Source organism: Miniopterus schreibersii (genome assembly GCF_964146895.1).
Source record: "Miniopterus schreibersii genome assembly, chromosome: 9".
NCBI lineage: Eukaryota > Metazoa > Chordata > Mammalia > Chiroptera > Miniopteridae > Miniopterus > Miniopterus schreibersii.
Window position 1 is genome coordinate 3,421,537 of NC_138118.1, and position 17,318 is coordinate 3,438,854.

Sequence of the window (17,318 nt, forward strand, 5' to 3'; positions counted from 1 at the left end):
CGGAGCAGAGCAAGCCGCTCCCTCCTCCCTCCAAAGACACAGCTCCGGGAGAAAGGAACACTTCTCATCTCAGCCGCCAGTTCTAAAACCAAATCTTTATTCTCTAGTTTGAAAAGAAGGGTAAGTGGTAGTTCTGTTTAGTTCCAGAGAACAAAACAAGGCCCAATAGGTAGAAATGATAGGAAAGCAGATTTCATTCATTATAAGGAGGAACTTCTAACAATTAGAATTATCCTACAATAGAACCGGGGCCTTGGGAGGTGGGGACTCCCTGTCACCTAAGTGCGCAAGCAGAGGCTGGAGCATCCGGACACTAGAAGTGCTGAAAAGGAAACTCACCCCATCTTCCCGTCAGCTGAGCCTCTGCTGTCAGTGGGGCAGTCCTTCCACAACCTGTGGGGTTCTGGAAGGTGTGAGGAGGGTTGGGGCGTTCAGACAAGAGCGGCCCCTCCAAGTCTGGGTGCCAGTGCAGGGGCAGGCAGGAGGGATGGGGTGGGACAGGTCAGAGCAGCTCGGCTTCACCTCCCAGGGCTGCCTAACAAGGCCAGCAGGTTCTCCCAGGTGGATCCAGCTGGTCCGCTTTGCTCCTTTCTAAGGACTGTACCACATCTACTTGGAAAAAAAAACAACACAGAGCTAAGGAGCTCATAATAAAAGACTGGGACTTTAAGGCGTTAACACCAGGGAAGGGTCATCCTGTCCACCGGTGGCCCCTCCAGCAGAAGACAGACACTAAGGGGCAGGTCCAGGTGCTATTGCTACTTTTCCAGGGCACAGGACAGTGAGGACTGAACCTTAGCAAACGCCAGCTGGAGGCGGGTCCCTGTGCTCTGCAGTGGGTTTCCTGGCCTGGGGGGGGGAGGGGGGCTCCCTCTCCAACGTCCCCTCGCTCCCCGCCTCTCCAGCCCCTGCTGCACCAGCACAGCACAGCCCCCCCCCCATGGCCCCGCTGCATCGCTCCACGCCAGCGGCGCCCCTGCCCTCAGACGTCGTGCTTCTTCTGATGGGCCAGGAGCTTGTCCTCGTCGTCAAAGGTCTGGCCGCAGATGGCGCAGCAGAAGGCGCCGTCGCGGATGTGGCTCTTGCGGTGGGTGATGAGGTTGGACTTCTGGCTGAAGCTCCGGTCGCAGTCGGGGCAGGCGTAGGGGCGCTCGCCCGTGTGGATGCGCCGGTGGGACACCAGGTTGGACTTCTGGCTGAAGGCCTTGCCGCAGTCGGGGCAGGCGTAGGGCTTCTCGCCCGTGTGGATGCGCCGGTGCGCGGCCAGGTAGGGCTTGTGGCGGAAGGCCTTGCCGCAGTCGGGGCAGACGAAGGGCCGCTCGGGCGCGTGGTCGCGCCGGTGCGCCGCCAGGTGGCTGCCCTGGGAGAAGCGGCGCCCGCACTCCTCGCAGGCGAACGGCCGCTCCCCAGAGTGGACCCGCGAGTGCGCCACCAGGTGGGTCTTCTTGCCGAAGTTCTTCCCGCACTCGGCGCAGGCGAAGGGCCGCTCGCCCGTGTGCTGCCGCTGGTGCGCCCGCAGGAAGCGCTCCAGCCGGAAGCTCCTCCCGCAGTCATCGCAGCCGTAGAGAGTTGGGGGGGCTGCCGCCTGGTCCCGGGGGGCCTCTCGGGGGGCCTCCAGCGGAGGCTCGGGGGCAGGCTCCCGGGCAGGTCTCAGCGGGGCCTCTGGCGTGGGCTCTGCCGAGGCCTCCGGGGGGGCGGCTGAAAGCGGGGGGCTCCCTGAGCCGGGGGCGCTCGGGGCGGCCCCCTCGGATCGCTTGTGGATCTTGCTGTGAGACAGCAGGTTGGGCTTGTGGCGGAAGCGGCGCCCGCACTCGGTGCACGGGTAGGGCTTCTCGCCGGTGTGGATGCGCCGGTGCGAGGTCAGGTAGGGCTTGTTGGTGAAGCGCTTCCCGCACTCGGGGCACTGGTGCGGCCGCTCGCCCGTGTGCACGCGGCGGTGCGCGATCAGGTTGGGTTTGTGGCGGAAGCGCTTCCCGCAGCAGGCGCACTGGAAGGGCCGGTCCACCGCGTCTCCGCCCGGCCGCGGCGCCGTCACCGCCGGGCGGCCCCGGGGCCGGGGCCCCAGAGCCTTGGCCGCTGCCTCCTCCAGGGCCTCGGCTACGTGAACCCGCTTATGCGCAACTAGCTGGTCCCACTGGGCAAAGCTCCTGCCGCAGTTGCCGCATATGAAGGGCCGGGCCTCGGGGGCAGGGGGGTGGCACCTCCGCACGTGCCCTCGAAGCTGCTTTTGCCGCCAGAAGCGTCTCTCACATTCAGGACAGGCGATGGGCCGCCTGGCAGCCGAGTGGGCCCGCAGATGCAGAACCAGGGCCACCCAGCCTCGGAAGCTCTGCCTGCAGAGGTGGCAGGCGAAGCCCAGGCCCGGGGTGGCGGCCGCATGGACCTGGCAGTGCAGCGCCAAGAAAGGGGCGTGTCGGAAGCGACGGCCGCACTCCGGGCAGGCCAGGGGCAGCCGGGCCTGGCAACGTCGGGCATGAAGCCACAAGGCCACCCGGCCCGGGAAGTGCCTTCGACAGTGGGCACAGCGATGGACCTGACCTGCGGCTTGGCTGCCCGACTGGGCCACCGAGGGGCCTTGTAACCTCAGCCCGCGGGGCTCCTTCCCCAGGGTCTGGGGCGACTCCCGGGAGGGCCCAGAAAGGAGCTGGGGCTGGACTGGGCCCATGGCCAGGGGGCCCCTGCAGCGTCGTTCCAGCATCGGTCCTTCCTCAGCTGTGGGTGGAAAAGCACAGTCAGGCTAGAGGGCCACTGGGCCCACCCCTTCCTCCCTCGCTGTCACCACCCCCCCCAAGGAGCTCGCCCGCTGGACTCCTAGAGCCCTTGAATCTCGGCTACTCTTCTACATCCTATATTAGTTCAGTCTTGGGCTTCTAGACACATTTCAAGTATATTTGTCATGAGCCTTTAACGACCCTGACACTTCCTGGAACCCCCCTATTGCTGCCACGTGTCTGGCATGGAGTAAACACTCCAGTGTTGGCTCCACAAACATCCCTGCCTCGCCAGAAAACGAATCACCTCTCCCTGCCCTGCTTCACGCTCTTTCCAAGCGCGGCCCTGCCGCCCTCTCCTGGCCCTGCGACTTCCTGTTGCCACAACTGAGCTTCACCGCAACTCTGGGGCTGGAGGAGCAAACATTAAGCTCCCTGTTTGATAGACAAAGGAACCGTGAAGCATAAAAGGGGACAGGACTGGCCGGGGGAGACACAGCAAACCAACAACAGAACCAGGACGAGGGGGCAGATGTTCTAAACTGCCAGGCCAGTGTGCTTTCCTCTTAAAACCTGGGTTTGTAAGGCTCTCACAGAAATTTCTGTAGCCTTTCACTCCTGTTATCTCCTCCCTGATGTTAATCGCAGCACGCGGAGGCCTTCTCAGCCTCCCTGACTCAGTCTCTCAGGGTGGAAGCCAGGAGATTGAGTGAGAACAGCCCGCTGGGAACAGGAGGGGAGCTGATGCTACTCCCAGCACAAGGCCAGGCCACCGCCTGTCCGGACTGTGTCCACATTCTGCAGGCCTGCCCCCCCTCCACCCACACAGGCATGGTGAGGACATCGAAGGAAGGAAAACTCTCCCAAATCCAAGGAACGCCCACAGCCTGCTGCCCTCGGGGGCCCGAGGCCCTCCCTCGGGTTGGAAGGGATTATTGGGGCAAGAGGAGAGGAAAGGAGATTTTTGTCTGTCCCCTTGTCTGGTCCTGCCCCAGCCCTGCCAGGGGCTGCCCCACGTTCAGCAACTCCAAAGTGCCAGGGAGCCCAGATTCCTGCAGGAGAGCCTCCTACACCCACTAAAGTATGGGGTGGTGATTAGACCCCTAAGGGACCCTCACTCCCTGTTCAAAAGCTCCAGACACATCCTCTTGAACTCCCTAGAGTCTGCACTCCTCTGAGGATCAGATGTGACTCATTCCCAACCGCCAGACTGAGCCCAGCGCAGGGAAGGCTCCAGGACATGAGAATGGGATCCTTCCCCCACCCACAGGCACCTTCCTTCCCCGGATGGGGAGGCCTGAGCGCTGGGGCTGTGGGATGGACTGGGAACCCAACAAAGAAGGCCTGACTCTACCCTGGAGGCTGTGGAGCTGGAGATGAGGCTTCTTCCAGCTGCTGCTGGAGATGCTCCTGGGGATACTTCGGCGGCTGTAGCGCCTGCTTCGGCCCACACTCTGGTAGCCCCCAGAGGTCAGAGAAAACTGCAGGAGTAAGGACACCCCTACCCCCATGGCAGAGCTCAGGCCTCCGACTGCAGAGAGGCCAGCCTTACCTGCGGGGAGGGGAGAGAAAACAGGCGTGAGGCTCTGCGCTCTGCCAGGGCAGTCATCTTTGTGTCCTCGCCAGCCACAACCCTTCCCCCACCCAAGCCCCACACCAGGCCGGCAAAGTGACCTTAACAGCTATTACATGAATAAATAAATGTGTCCCCTGCACCAAGGAAACGCAGGGCTGCGTTCTGGGGTCACTTCCTCCACTGGTAAGGTCACAGCAGGAATGCTCCACGCTGATGGCCAAAGGCCGGACCGTGGCAGCAACTCTGGAATCCCCGCTGGCTCCCCTCCCCCTCCCCCCCCCCAGGCATTCCAGGCCCGTTTCCCAGGGGCTGCGCAGGCGAGCTAGGGTGCCAGGGCCCCGTCAGAAGCCCCTGGCGCGTCCTGGAAGGCAAAGGGTCGCGGAGACCCCACACCCCCCTTTTGTGTCCGCGCGTGCCCCCCACCCCCACCCCGTGCGCCCGCACCCCCCTAGTGGGCCCTTTCGGGTCCCCGCGCAGAGCGCGCCCCAGGGAGCCTGTGCGCAGGTGCGCAGGGTCTCCCCCCACTTCGGTCGGCTTGTGCCCCCCCCACACACAGTGCGCACACGGTCACGCGCTCGGCGGGACGGGCCGCCCCCGCCGCGGGCCCGCGTGGAGCCCCGCGCCCTGCCCAGGACGAACCTCTCCGGCGGGGTGCGCGGAGGCGCGTGGCGCGTCCATGAGGCCGGCGAGCGGGCGCCTGCCCCGCGCTCCCCGCCCCAGCCGCGGCGGCAGCAGCAGGTTCGAGTTCACCACTGCCAGGCCCGTGCCCAGCCCCCCCCGCCGGTTCCCAGCGCCACGTGACTACAGAAGCTGCCGAGGGTCAGTCCCGGGCTCCGGCCGGCGGCTGCGGCCAGAGGGCGGGGCGCGCCTGGCAGCGGTGCCCGCGGAGCTGGGTCCCTCGCCGCTCCCAGCGCCCCCTCGCGGGCCGGGCAGGGGGAGGCCGCCGAGGGCCCGACTCCGTTGCCATGGAGACCACAGCCTCGCTTTTTCCAGAACCGGCCGGGCTCAAGTTTCCCGACCCTTTGTCCCTATGGAGGACGCGCGTCCCTGGGGGACCGAGTGGCCAGGCTTGTCACTCGGCCAGACCCAGCCTCCTGGGCTTTCTACAGTCTCCAAGCTCCCCCGAGCCTTGGGAGAGGGCGCTCGCGCCCCCGCGCCACCCCCGGGCCTCGCCCTGCACGCTCCGGCCACCTTGACCTTGGCCGAGCTGCGGAGTCTCGGTGCCACGCGGTCTGAGCCGCGCTGGCATCCGCGGGCCGGGGGCGGCGCGCCGGGCGCCAGAGTCTGGCTTCTGGTTGGAGCAGAAGCGGAGACCGAAGAGGCCCGATCGCCGAGGGAACGCCGTGCGTTCCAGAAATCAGCGGAGCGCGGCTCCCGCGGGCGGGGCCGCCCTGGCTCCGGGGCCTGGGGCTGGGAGACGCTCGGCTGGTGCGCAGGCAGGTGCGAGCCGGGCCGGGACTCCCCCGCGAGCAGGTGGCCGTGGCCGTCCCGGCGAAACTCTCCCTGGGGTTTCCAGGCTGGTAGTGTTCATGTGCTTTCATGCTTTCCAACAAAGGCCATTTTCTAACCGTACAAAGATTCTAAAAACGCTTTTTAAATCTATTTCATAAGTAGGAAATAGGACATAAAAAAAATCTCTCCTACTTTTACCTCCTAGAGTGAATTCCATTAAATATTTTGGTATGTGTCCTCTGGTGTGTGTTTTCTACGCTTATCTATGGATATTGGTCATAACTGGGATATTGCCGCGCAAAGATGGATTCTGCCCTTTTCACTTAACGCTACTATGAATTTCCCTGCTTTGTATTAGGGATTCTTTTATAACACTTCTTAATGGCAGGCTATGCACAAGTAAATTGTTCAAATTTTTGGTTTTTTATGACATTATAGATTCATCTTTTATGTCTCCAGAGACCCTCTATGAAGATGCCCAAGTCTTGTTTAGAAGCAGCCCTGCCCTGGCTGGTGTGGCTCAGTGGTTAAGAGTGGCCACCCTCTCGCCCAAGGGTCTCTGGTTCAAGTCCCTGTCGAGGGCACATACCTGGGTCGGCATGTGCAGGAGGCAGCCAGTCAGTGTGTCTCTCTCACATCGATATTTCTCTCTCCCCCTTCCCTCCCTTCTGCTCTATCTAAAGAGCAATGGAAAGAATATCCTCGTGTGAGGATTAACAAAATAATAATAAAATAATAAAAGAAGCAGCCCTGTATCCGCAAAAGGAAATACTCCATCCACCTCTTGGAGACAGACTGTTCCAGTCCCCGCTTGTACATCCAACAAATATTTAACCAGCGTCCACCATCTGCCACCGTGCCAGGTCCTGGCCTGATGGTGAGCCAGGCAGAAATGGTCCGTGCTGTTTTCCCACGGCGCCTTACAACCCTGGTTCAGGGGTGGCGGCCTCTCTAGAACTTAAAAATGAAATAAAACCAAATGCTTGTTGACAACTTCTGAATGGGTGGCTGTTGAAAACCTGGAAGAGACTAGGGAACAGAGAGAAGAGAGGAAAACTCCATTCTAGCGGAACTTACTGCATTGTTAACTCCTGCAGCAGATGGCATCCTGAAGGCAGAGCGGGGGACTCCCCGAGCCTCTTCCATGTGTTTGCGGGGAGTGTGGGAAGGAGGCGGAAAGCACACACCACGCTCGCCGTGGTGGAGGCCACGTCCCCTGGGAGGGCCTCACACTGGCACCGTCGCTTGTGGGTGCTCACACCGCCCTCCACCCGTGAGCCCTCTCAGCATAGGGACCTGGAGAGACAGCCACCAAGGCCCGCCCTGGGCGAGGCCCTCACTGCCCCAGGCTGGCATCTCAGGTGAGCACAGTCTTGCTGGGTCATGTGGAAACTCCAGGAAAAGATCAGCGGCTCCTGCTGCTGCAGCTCTAAAAATATCCTTAAAGGCACAACACATGCCGAGTGCCTGGCCAGGACGGACCCTGTAAGAGCAGCCCTAGACTGGGATCAGATGTCACCCGTAACTCTGCGGCACCGGACACTCTGCCGCTGCATATCTAGTTCCAGGGGTGCGGGTTTTTTTCTAAAAGACAAAGAACGTGATTGGTCAGAAGGGAACCAGGCAGCCGTCTCAGGTTCCCTGTGAGGGCACCAGGGCTGTGAGGCCTGCTCACCACTTCTCACCTCTCCCCGTGGCCGGCCACTGCTCCCACCTGGCCCCGCACGGCCCCCTGGAGCCTGGCCTCCCGAATAAGATTAACCCTTTTAAACGTAGATCAGGTGGCTTCTGTCACAATTTGAAACCTTTGCAAACCCCTGCCACAGCCTCTAGGGCTCTGTCTAGACTGACCGTGCCTGGCTCTCTGGCTCCCGGTCGTGGGGGTCCTGCTGGACGCCCTGCCCCAGCCACAACAGCTCATGGCCCTCAGGGCCTTGGGGGTTGCAGTTCTGTCTGCCTAGGATGCTCTTTCTTCAGAGCTTTATATACGGTCAGCCTTTGGCTTTATTCGGTTCAGAGCCCAAGTATCCTCTCCTCAAAACACGCACCTGCCACCTGTATACTCACCTACTCGTTCCCGTGGCTGCTGTAAGAAATTGCCACAAACGTGGTCGCTTAAGACGACACACATTGATTCCCCTGCAGTTTCAGAGGTCAGTCGGCTTCACTGGGCAGAAATCAACGCGTCCGCAGGGCCCCTCTCCCTCCGGAGGCCCTAAGGCCCCGAGGGAGACTGTTTCCCTGCCTCTTCCAGCCTTTAGAGCTGCATCGCCTTGTTGTTTCTTAATCCTCATGTTAGGACATTTTCCCCATTGATTTTCAAAGAGAGTGGGGGGGGGGAGAGGAGAGAGAGAAACATTGATGTGAGAGAGACACCTCGATTGGTTGCCTCCCAACGCAGGGGTCGAACCTGCAACCCGTATATGTGCCCTTGACCGGGAATCGAACCCGGGATCCTTCTGTGCACCTGACGACACTCTAACCACTGAGCCACGCCAGCTAGGGCTGGTCACATAGCCTTCGGTCTCGGCCGTGGTCGTATGTCTCGCCGCCTCCCTCTTATCAGGACCGTCGTGATTACATCCAGGGCGCGCCCAGATAACCCGGGTCAGTTGTAAGGGCAAATACAAATTAAAACTAAGAAAGAGAAGTTTGCGTTCTCCCTGGTCCTTTTAGAAAGGGAGAGACTTTCCCCACAACCACCACCCTTTCCTTAGAAAGCTTACTGTGAATTTTCCTCTCTCTTTGAGATGCCTGTGTGAGTAAGACGGGGACCCTGGAGCCATCTCTTTGAAATGTAAATATCTAGGGAGATGGGGCCCGGTCTCCCAGTGCCCAGGGGAGGCTGGGGGCCTAACCTGGGTGGACACCTGGCTCCAAGCTGCCAAACTACCTCCCGTGGTAAAGATATGAGAAGTGTGCTTTTCCTCTGGGTAAAGGCAATTCTCGAGCGCAGGTGGCTGCCCTGTTTCCAGGTGAATCTAGGGTGAGCTCTGTGTGACACGTGGTCGAGTCCTCGCACCTGAGCTGTGGAGCAGCTCAGGGTCCTCCAGGTCTTTGCGGTCGCCCGTCATGGGCGTCTCATTCTGCCCTGATGCTTATTAAATAATAAAACTGTCCCCTTTCTCTACCTCTGCGCGGAGCTTTCCTGGGTGGGCAGATTTTGTTTTTAAATTCTGTCTCCCCAACATAATCTCCCCATCCCCAAATTCTTAGCTTAATCCCATCGGCGGTCCCTTTTTGCCATATAAGGCCATCGCCACAGGTTCCACAGACAGGGCTTGGACAAGCCGGCCACCCACTCCTGCCCTGTCACCATCAAGCCCCCCGCTTGGTCTTACTGTTCTGCATAGCGCTTTCCACCTACTTGAAATCGGTTAGGCATGTATTCGGCTAGATGGCTTTTGTCCGCTTACCTACCACGAGGCCGGGGGTTGTCCTGTCTGTCTTTTTAACCGGCCCCTAGAAAGGTGTCCGGCCGTGGTGTGTACTCAGTAAGTGTTTTGCGGGCCAAGTGCGTGAGGAACTGTAAGGAGCCCGGCCCCTGGGGTGAGCGGATTCCATGAGCCCCCCCGGAGCGGCCCTGGCAGCCGCCCAGCCGGCTGTTCGCCAGCCAACCTCACACGGCCCCCCTTGGCTGCCGCCTGAGCAGGTGCTAGGACCCCGCAGAAATTTTAGGGAGAGGAAATACCGCTTTTTCTTATAGAAAAATTCAAGTCCGTATGTGAGAGGAACTCAAGAGAAAACTTGAGTCTCGCCCTGGCCGGGTGGCTCAGTTGGTTGGAGCTTCGTCCCGCACACCAAAGGTGGTGGGTTCGATTCCCGGTCAGGGCGCATAGGGGAGGCAACCCGTCGATGTTTCTCTCTCTCTCTAAAAATCAATAAAAACATATCCTTGGGTGAGGATTTTTTTTAAAAAAGAAGGAAACTTGGCATCTGTACTCTCGTATTTGAGGGACTTGAAGGACTCATTGTTGGAGGCAGTGCCTTAAACATACTCTTCTATCTGGAACATTATTTCAGATTAACAGGAATGCAGGGCCCGTTAGGGAGCCTGTGGCTCCTGGGGGGGGAGGGTGTTCCCCTCCCTGGCAACCACGTTTGCCACCCCGAGGTGATTTGGTCTTAGGACCAGACATTGCCAGGAAATGCTGGACCAAACCCTCTTGGTGTCTCAGCCGGGAAAGAAAGTGTTTGACTTTCCCTAGCAATCTACAGATCTCCAATCTACCCTTTCAAGGGCAAACCCCATCTATTATTACAATGGTCTGTCTTGCTCTACTCCGGGCTGGGATCAGATTCTACTTTCCTCAAATTAATTGCAAAGACGGAGTTAGGAGCCAGGGTGTATCCAGTCCTGATTTAAAATCCGCTGACTGCCAAGCTCGATTTGGAAAGACAAGGAAATTCTAAACAGAATCTCCGCAGTCTTTGCAGTTTAGCAGAAGCAGGTGTGTTTTCAAGTGTTTTGTTTCCTGTGAGTGGCGTGTGCTGCTGTTTGGGAAAACCATCTGCCCGTGTTCACCAACAACAGAAGCGCTGCCTCCGCCCTGGGCTCCTTCCTACCCAGATTCCTCTCCAGCGAAGCCACGTGGTGGCTTGGAGGAATCCAAGTGTAAACCTGGCTTCAACTCAGAGCCTCCTAACAGGTTTCGAGACTGAATTTGGGGTCACAGTTAAATGTGGTGCCTTCAGAGTTTGTTAATCATCACCAATGATTTTTAGAGCGGGAGGGAGGGAGAGAGAGAGAAACATCAATTGGTTGCCTCCCTCATGTGCCTGGACTGGGGCAGGGGATCAAACCTGCAACCCAGGTACTTGCCCTTGACTGGGAATCGAACCCACGACCCTCCAGGGCAAGAGCCGATGCTCTAACCCCACCGGCCAGGGCAGCCTTCACTCCTAAGAACTTGAGTTTCCTCTTAACAGGATTTAAGGTTTGTTTTGTGGATGGTATTTGAAATCGCAACAATGTAGCATATTGACTACATAGTAACAGTCTATTAAATTTCTACATTTAACACATAATATACTAAATAAAATTAATTTTTAAAAAAAATATATCTTTATTGATTTCAGAGAGAGGAAGGGAGAGGGAGAGAGAGAGAAACATCAGTGATGAGAGTCATTGATCGGCTGCCTCCTGCACGCCCCCTGCTGGGGATCAAGCCCGCAACCCGGGCATGTGCCCTGACCGGGAATCGAACCCCAACCCCCTGGATCCTAGGTTGACGCTCAACCGCTGAGCCACGCCCAGCTGGGCTAAAATTAATTTTTTTAAAAGCTTGAAAAGTGTTTCATTTCCCAGCATCTAAACTGCCCTCAGCGCCTTCTCCCGCTGGCTGAGATGCCGCTCATCACCCGGGCCTGTGTCGGTTTTCAGTTCTGACGAACACGCATCTGGGTATAAAACCGCTGCAACAAATTGGCATGATTTATGGGTCAGACGGAGTCAAGAGAAGTTCTTAGGGTTAACTCAGGAACCAAAAAAGTGATCGCAGGCAACCACAAGTATGTAAGAAAAATGATTCCACAGACTTATAATTGGAAAAAAATAGGGGACTCTGAAGTTTAAGGACCTAGGTCATGCTCACTGTCTCCACCTAGTGATAGGTCCTTGAGTGAGGCCTGATGAGCTCGTAGGGGATCCACCTGACTCTCAGCTTCGTTATTTGCCTCCTGGTCGCTTTGATTTGGGGAAAATATTTTTCACTCATGAAAGTGACTTTTTAAATGTACTTAACAAATGTGCACGTTTCTTTGATTAGTTTGCTGAATTTCCTTGAAAGAGTCATTACAAGTTTTAAAATGTTAATTGTATGTTATGTTATCGTTAAGATGGGGTTTGGGCCCGGAGCGGGTCTGCCTTGGGTCCCCCTGTAGTGGTGGGTTCTTGGCCGCGTGTAGGAAAGATTTCACGACACCAGTGCAGGTGATTTTGAGAGTATGTTTATTAAAGCTGGGGATAGTGACGCAAAGGAAGGGCTTAAGATAGAGAAGCAACAGGAGAGAGCCTAGGCGGGGTGCTTTGGCCCTCTAGAAAGAGAAGTCACACTAAAAGAAATGAGCTCACTGGGAAGTCAGAGGAACAGGGGGCCTTGGAGACAGGTTCAGGGGGTGAGCCTGGAATGAGTTGCCGCTGCCCACTGCTCCCCTGGTTGCAAGTCTCCTGGGGTCCCTTAGAGTTTAGGAGAAAAACAGCAGAGATACAAGGCGTGGGTGTGCTCCAGCCAGAGCTGCCGTGGGTCCTCCGTCTTGAGGCTTTTTGTCTTTCTTTGGCTGGCTGAAATCTTAGGGGAGGTCTCAGAGGATTGTCTTATAACAGAATAGTTATTAGCTTTTCAGGTGTGTCTTTCAATATGTGGATTCATCAAAATGTGCTTATAGAGCCCGGGCAGGTGTGGCTCAGTGGGTTGGAGCAGCATCAACCAATCAATGGGTTTTTTTTCTCTCTCTCTCTCCCTTCCTCTTTCTAAAATTGATTTTTTTTTTAAATGTGGGTATAGAGGGGTCAGGGGTTTTCTTCTGGTTAGTTTCATTTTTAAAGATTGTCATCAAGCCCTGGCCAGTGTGACTCAGTGATCAGAGCATCGGCCCACGGACGGAAGGGTCTCAGGTTCGATTCATGGTCAAGGGTACGTACCTGGGTTGCAGGTTCGATTCCCCAGCCTCTCTTGGGGTGCGTGCAGGAGACAATCGATCGACGTGTCTCTCTCACATCAATGTTTCTCTCTCTCTTCTTCTCCCCCCCAATACTCTCTAAGATAAATAAGTAAATAAATATTAAAAATATTTTTAAAATCCTTGAGTAAGGATTAACAACAACAAAAAAGGGACCAGGACCTACCTAGGCCATTCTGTCCCAGGAAGGTCTGCAATGTGTAAACCATTTGCTCTTAAGTGTCCTTGGTTAGAGAAGATAAAATCTTATGATTTGCCTGGCCAGCGTGGCTCAGCAGTTGAGCATCGACCTAGGATCCAGGAGATCCCAGTTCGATTCCTGGTCAGGGCACATGCCCGGGTTTCAGGCTCGATCCCCAGCAGGGGGCGTGCAGGAGGCAGCCGATCAATGGCTCTCATCATTGATGTTTCTCTCTCTCTCCCTCTCCCTTCCTCTCTCTCTAAAATCAATAAAAACCTTTTTTTAAAAATAAAAAGCTATAAGTTCACAAGGAGAAAGTCGATGGAAGAGGAGACACGGAGGATGAGACACACGACATGTTTTAGGAGATGGTGCATAAGGCACGGTGGTGACTGAGCAGAGTTCCTACAGGGGCGGGGGGACCCGTGGGAGCAAGAGACTCACCCTCTGAACCCTGAGGGGGCTCAGGACCAGAAGGCGCCAGGTGCAAGGGAGCCAGGGGTGAGGCTGGGGACCTCGGGGGAACATCCCAGCCTCCACCGCTGCCGGGGACCAGAGAGAGGCTTTCCCGCATGCAAGTGCCATCAGGTGGGGGCAATGGGCCAAACGAAAGCAGGCGGATGGAATCAAAGTCCCCGTGCTAATGTCGCTCTCGGTCTCTGACCCCGCTTGGCACCCAGAACACAAGCAGCCACTTTCCATATATGTCCTCATTTCCTCCTCAGGACAACCCCGAGGGCAGGGTGTGTGACCCACCCTGCAGAGACGGAAGCAGGAGTTCCGGGGCTGGAAGTTCAATGCCGTCCTCTGTGTCCGGTCACTAGGACAGGGCCTGGAGGCAGAGAAACAGTCCCCCGGGTTACTGCCGGGCGAGGCCCCAGAGCTGGCTCAGATCCACTCAGGGGTGCAGGAGTCGAACCAATATTTGGACACTGTTTTCCTGACTCCCCACTGGCCTGTGAATTCCACCACAGCGTCCTGCCGGCCTCCTAACACCTGCGGGGGGGAGACCCTTGGGTCTACTGCCACCAAGGATGGGACATGCAGGATCAAGGCTGGACTTGTGTGTTGGTGGTAGAGGTTGTCGGACACCAGCGTCATCTCAAAAAAAGATGCCTGCCCCGGCTCCCTGGACACCCTGCTCCCCCTCCCTGTCTGGGTGAGCAGCCAGGGTCAGGGTCAGGGTCAGGGCCAGGGTCAGGCGGCAGGACCTGGGGCAGCGGGAGGGTGGGACAGAAAGAAAAGGCTCAGGAGGGCGATCTGCCCGGAAGGCGGGTCCTAACGGGGTGGGAGGAGCCTCGGGAGGCCCAGGGGACTGGAGGGAGCCCAGGAGGTGGGAGTGGGAGGAGGTGGGGCCAACAGAAGGAGGGAGGGGGGCAGGGGGACCGGGAAGAGGCTGACCGACTGGCAAAGTCGCTGCGAGAAGTTAGAAGAGACCCCAAGGCACCAGAGACAAGGTGAGGAGGGAGAGCAGGCTGGGGACAGCTGGATGTCTGGGGGGGTGCAGGGGGTGGGGGGGTGGAGAGGAGAGGGACAGGCAGAGGGAATCAGTCCAAAAGCCAAGCTTGTCAACTTGTCCGTGAGCCCTTGCTTTAAGGCAACGCCCTGGGGCTGGGAGAGGGGTGGCGTGGAAGGCCCAGAAAAAAAGGCAACAGAGGGGGGATCTGCCTGAAGAAGATAGCCAAGGGTGGGGCCCAGGCAAGACCCCCTTCTCTGGTTTAGGGGTGGGACCCATGGCGACAGGCAGTCCCAGCACAGGGAGGGTTAAGCATCCTCAGTCCCCACCCTGCTCTGGCCCCTCCAAGTGTTTACATCCTTCCAGAAATATTCAGCCTCCTTTCTGTGCCTCAGTCTTTCCCCTGCAGTTATACTGAGGGGAGGGGATGAGGGCCAGAGGCTGGGACCTAGGAGCCAGTAGACCCAGGGTGGGGAGAGGAAGCTGAGGGGGGCTCTAGGGGCAACTGGGGCAGTGGGGGCAGAGAAGGGGCCAGAAAAGGTGGGCAGGGAGGGAGAGAGGAGCAACAGGAGTGTCTCCCTGTCGTCCAAGGACAAGAGCCGACTCAGTACCTACCCAGGACAGGGCCAGACCAGGGCTGAGCTTGATCCAGGAACAGTGGGAGGCAGGGTGGGGAAGAGGGAAGGACAGGGGAATACCAGGGGAATTTTGGCAAAGGGCCACGCCCTGCCCCTCCACCTTTGCCCAGAGCTCTGCTAGGCCACCCCAGTGCAGGGCCAGGGGGGTGGTGGCTCCCCTGGCTGGTATGAAGAGCTGAGGATCACACACACCCTTTGCAGGACCAGGGCGACTGAGGTGAAGTCATGTGGCAGCTGCTGCTCCTGCTGGCCCTGTGGCTGGGCACAGTGGGCTTGGGCAGGGCCGAGCTCACAGCTGCCCAGCACCAGGGCCTGCAGGTGGCCCTGGAGGAATTCCACAGGCATCCAAGGGTGCAGTGGGCCTTCCAGAAGACCAATGTGGACAGTGCAACGGACATGGTTAGCAGCCCCACCCCTGGGAGGGAGGGGGCCAGGGCTGCACCCCGAGAGACCCAGGAAGTGGCTGCAAAGGTGCCTGGGTTCTGTGAGCACCCAGATCTCTGGAGAAGGGCCACTGCCCCAGCCACCAGCTCGGATGTGCTGCTTCGCTGCGGGGAGGAGGGACAGGTCACATCCAGGAATTGCTCTGCCTGCTCAACAGGCTGCTGGCCTTCCTCTGTCTGTCTGTCTGTGGGCAGCCCTCCCAGGCGGGGACCTTCGTGAGGCTGGAATTTACCCTGCAGCAGACGGACTGCTGGAAGAAGGACTGGAGGAAGGCTGAGTGCAAGGTCAAGCCCCATGGGGTGAGTGAGACGACGCACGAATACGTGGGTGATGGGGCACCGGCTCAGGTGCCGGTGTGTGTAACTGGGTTTGGCTGGAGATCCTGCTATAAGCCCTGAAGTTGGAGACCCCCCTATGGAGCCTGTGGCAGTGACAGTGTGGGTGGCCTGGGCCTGGATGAGCAGGAGCGAGAGGCGGGCTGCTCTGATGGAGGACAACTTCACCCAAGTTCCTCTCCCAGGCTCCAGGTCATAGCTGAAGCCCCAGGTGTGGCGTTGGTCTAGCCCCAGGCCTGGTGAATTCCGTTTTCTGCGAGTCTTCAAGTGGAGATGGCCCAGCCTAGTCTGATCCATAACAGGGTTTGACTGTAATCAGCCACCTTGGGGGCAAAACCTGCTATGGGGGAGATCCCTGGGCTGGGAATGTAACCACCCGGTTTCTAGACCCACTCTGCCAAGCGGCAGCCCTGTGGCTTTGCAGGTCCTCTGACGGCCTCAGTTCCCACCATCTGTTAAAGGAGGAACCAGCTTATCCCAGTGGTTTTCCAACTTCTGTGCCAGAGTCCTTGTGTTCAAATCAACTCTGACAAGAAAATGCAAATAAATATAATAGATGACAGAAGATTGGATCTGGTGGGAGTCAGGTGGGGATACCCCACTCAGGGAGGATTCCTGCCTACGGGTGCGCGCGCACACACACTCAAGTTCTCTAGTTTTGAAAACTGCAGGATAGTTTGACTTCTGAAATTTCCCAGTCCAAGGCTGTGCTGCGCCTGAAACCATGACCGTTGCCCCTTTGCTCTAGAGCCTGCAGGGGAAAGGACCTCATTGCAGGCAGCCCCCAGTCTCTACCCTCATGAGGCCATGGGCCTCCCCTCACCCCTTTCCTCTCCTGGCCCCACGCCCCTCCCCCCAGAGAAAGCGAAAATGCCTGGCCTGCATCAAGCTGGACACTGAGTCTAAAGTCCTGGGCCGGATGGTTCACTGCCCCATAGAGACGCAGGCTCAACAGGTAAGAGTGGGCAAGGAAGAAGCAGAGAGGTTGGGGAGGCGGCTGGTAGGATCCACAGAAGCTGGGCCTTGGGGGAGGTTGAGAGGCAGAAGTCTGGATAGAGTGAGGAAGGACAGGGAGTGGAGAGGTGGAGAGGGTGAGGAAGGGTGAGGGTGTGGAGGGGTGAGGGTGTGGAGGGGGTGGAGGGTGGAGGAGTGAGGAGGGGTGGAGGGGTGGGGAGGGTGAGGAGGGGTGGAGGGGTGAGGAGGGGTGGGGAGGGTGAGGAGGGGTGGAGGGGTGGAGAGGGGTGGAGGGGTGGGGAGGGGTGGAGGGGTGGGGAGGGTGAGGAGGGGTGAAAAAAGGCAAGGCTTCAGCAGAGGTGGAGTGGGAAAAGGGGTGAAGAGTGAGGAGGTGGACCAGGCAGAGGCAGACAGCCCTCTAGTTCCCTGCTCCCACCTGAGCGATGCTGGTTCCAGCAGGGGCCCAAGGAGCACCAGGAGGCCCAGTGCCACAGGGTGGAGCAGGCCAGAGAGGGACCCCACAGATACTACTTCCCAGGACAATTTGCCTTTCTCCAGAAACCTGCCTCCGGCTGAGGCACTGACCGGTAGGCGGCCCTGGGGGGGACTGGATGGAAGCGAGGGCTGGTGCCGGGCTGTGGGAGGAGGGAGGGAGGGAGGAACTCCTAAAGCTGGACCAGGACCAAAACAGCCTCCCTCACCCCCAAATGTTTCTTTCCTTTCCTCCAGAATTTCATCTTGCTTTCTGGACAGCTGTGGGAGGCGACCAGTGAAAGTCAGCCCTCCCTTCCCGGGCCCGGGGGGGACCATCCATGATGCCGGAGCTAATAAAACTGCTCTCAGAACCGCCATCTCTCCTCCCCTTGCTGCACTCTCGTCTCCTCCGCTGA

At 58.2% G+C, this 17,318-nt stretch overlaps 2 protein-coding genes across 7 annotated transcripts; one reads left to right on the forward strand and one right to left on the reverse strand.

Moving 5' to 3' along the window:
* Positions 1-75: 75 nt before the first annotated feature.
* On the reverse strand, positions 76-5,581 carry REPIN1 (replication initiator 1). 3 transcript variants are annotated; one of them, XM_081148123.1, is made up of 3 exons: positions 4,927-5,581; positions 4,066-4,192; positions 76-2,712 (listed from the first exon to the last, which is right to left on the reverse strand). In XM_081148123.1, the coding sequence occupies exons 1-3, from the start codon at positions 4,963-4,965 to the stop codon at positions 983-985; spliced, it is 1,896 nt and encodes a 631-aa protein (XP_081004249.1). In that variant the 5' UTR covers positions 4,966-5,581; the 3' UTR covers positions 76-982. The 3 variants fall into 3 exon arrangements, with proteins under 3 accessions (XP_081004249.1, XP_081004250.1, XP_081004251.1); XM_081148124.1 differs by having other exon boundaries at positions 4,066-4,263; positions 4,927-5,578; XM_081148125.1 differs by lacking the exon at positions 4,927-5,581 and adding an exon at positions 4,401-4,527 and having other exon boundaries at positions 4,066-4,263.
* An 8,298-nt stretch (positions 5,582-13,879) lies between these two features.
* Positions 13,880-17,279, forward strand: RARRES2 (retinoic acid receptor responder 2). Of its 4 annotated transcripts, none has more exons than XM_081146758.1 (6): positions 13,880-14,058; positions 14,897-15,094; positions 15,334-15,438; positions 16,334-16,429; positions 16,885-17,015; positions 17,158-17,279. In XM_081146758.1, the coding sequence occupies exons 2-5, from the start codon at positions 14,921-14,923 to the stop codon at positions 17,002-17,004; spliced, it is 495 nt and encodes a 164-aa protein (XP_081002884.1). In that variant the 5' UTR covers positions 13,880-14,058; positions 14,897-14,920; the 3' UTR covers positions 17,005-17,015; positions 17,158-17,279. The 4 variants fall into 4 exon arrangements, with proteins under 4 accessions (XP_081002884.1, XP_081002886.1, XP_081002885.1 ...); XM_081146760.1 differs by having other exon boundaries at positions 13,885-14,058; positions 16,888-17,015; XM_081146759.1 differs by lacking the exon at positions 13,880-14,058 and adding an exon at positions 14,435-14,526.
* Positions 17,280-17,318: the final 39 nt, after the last annotated feature.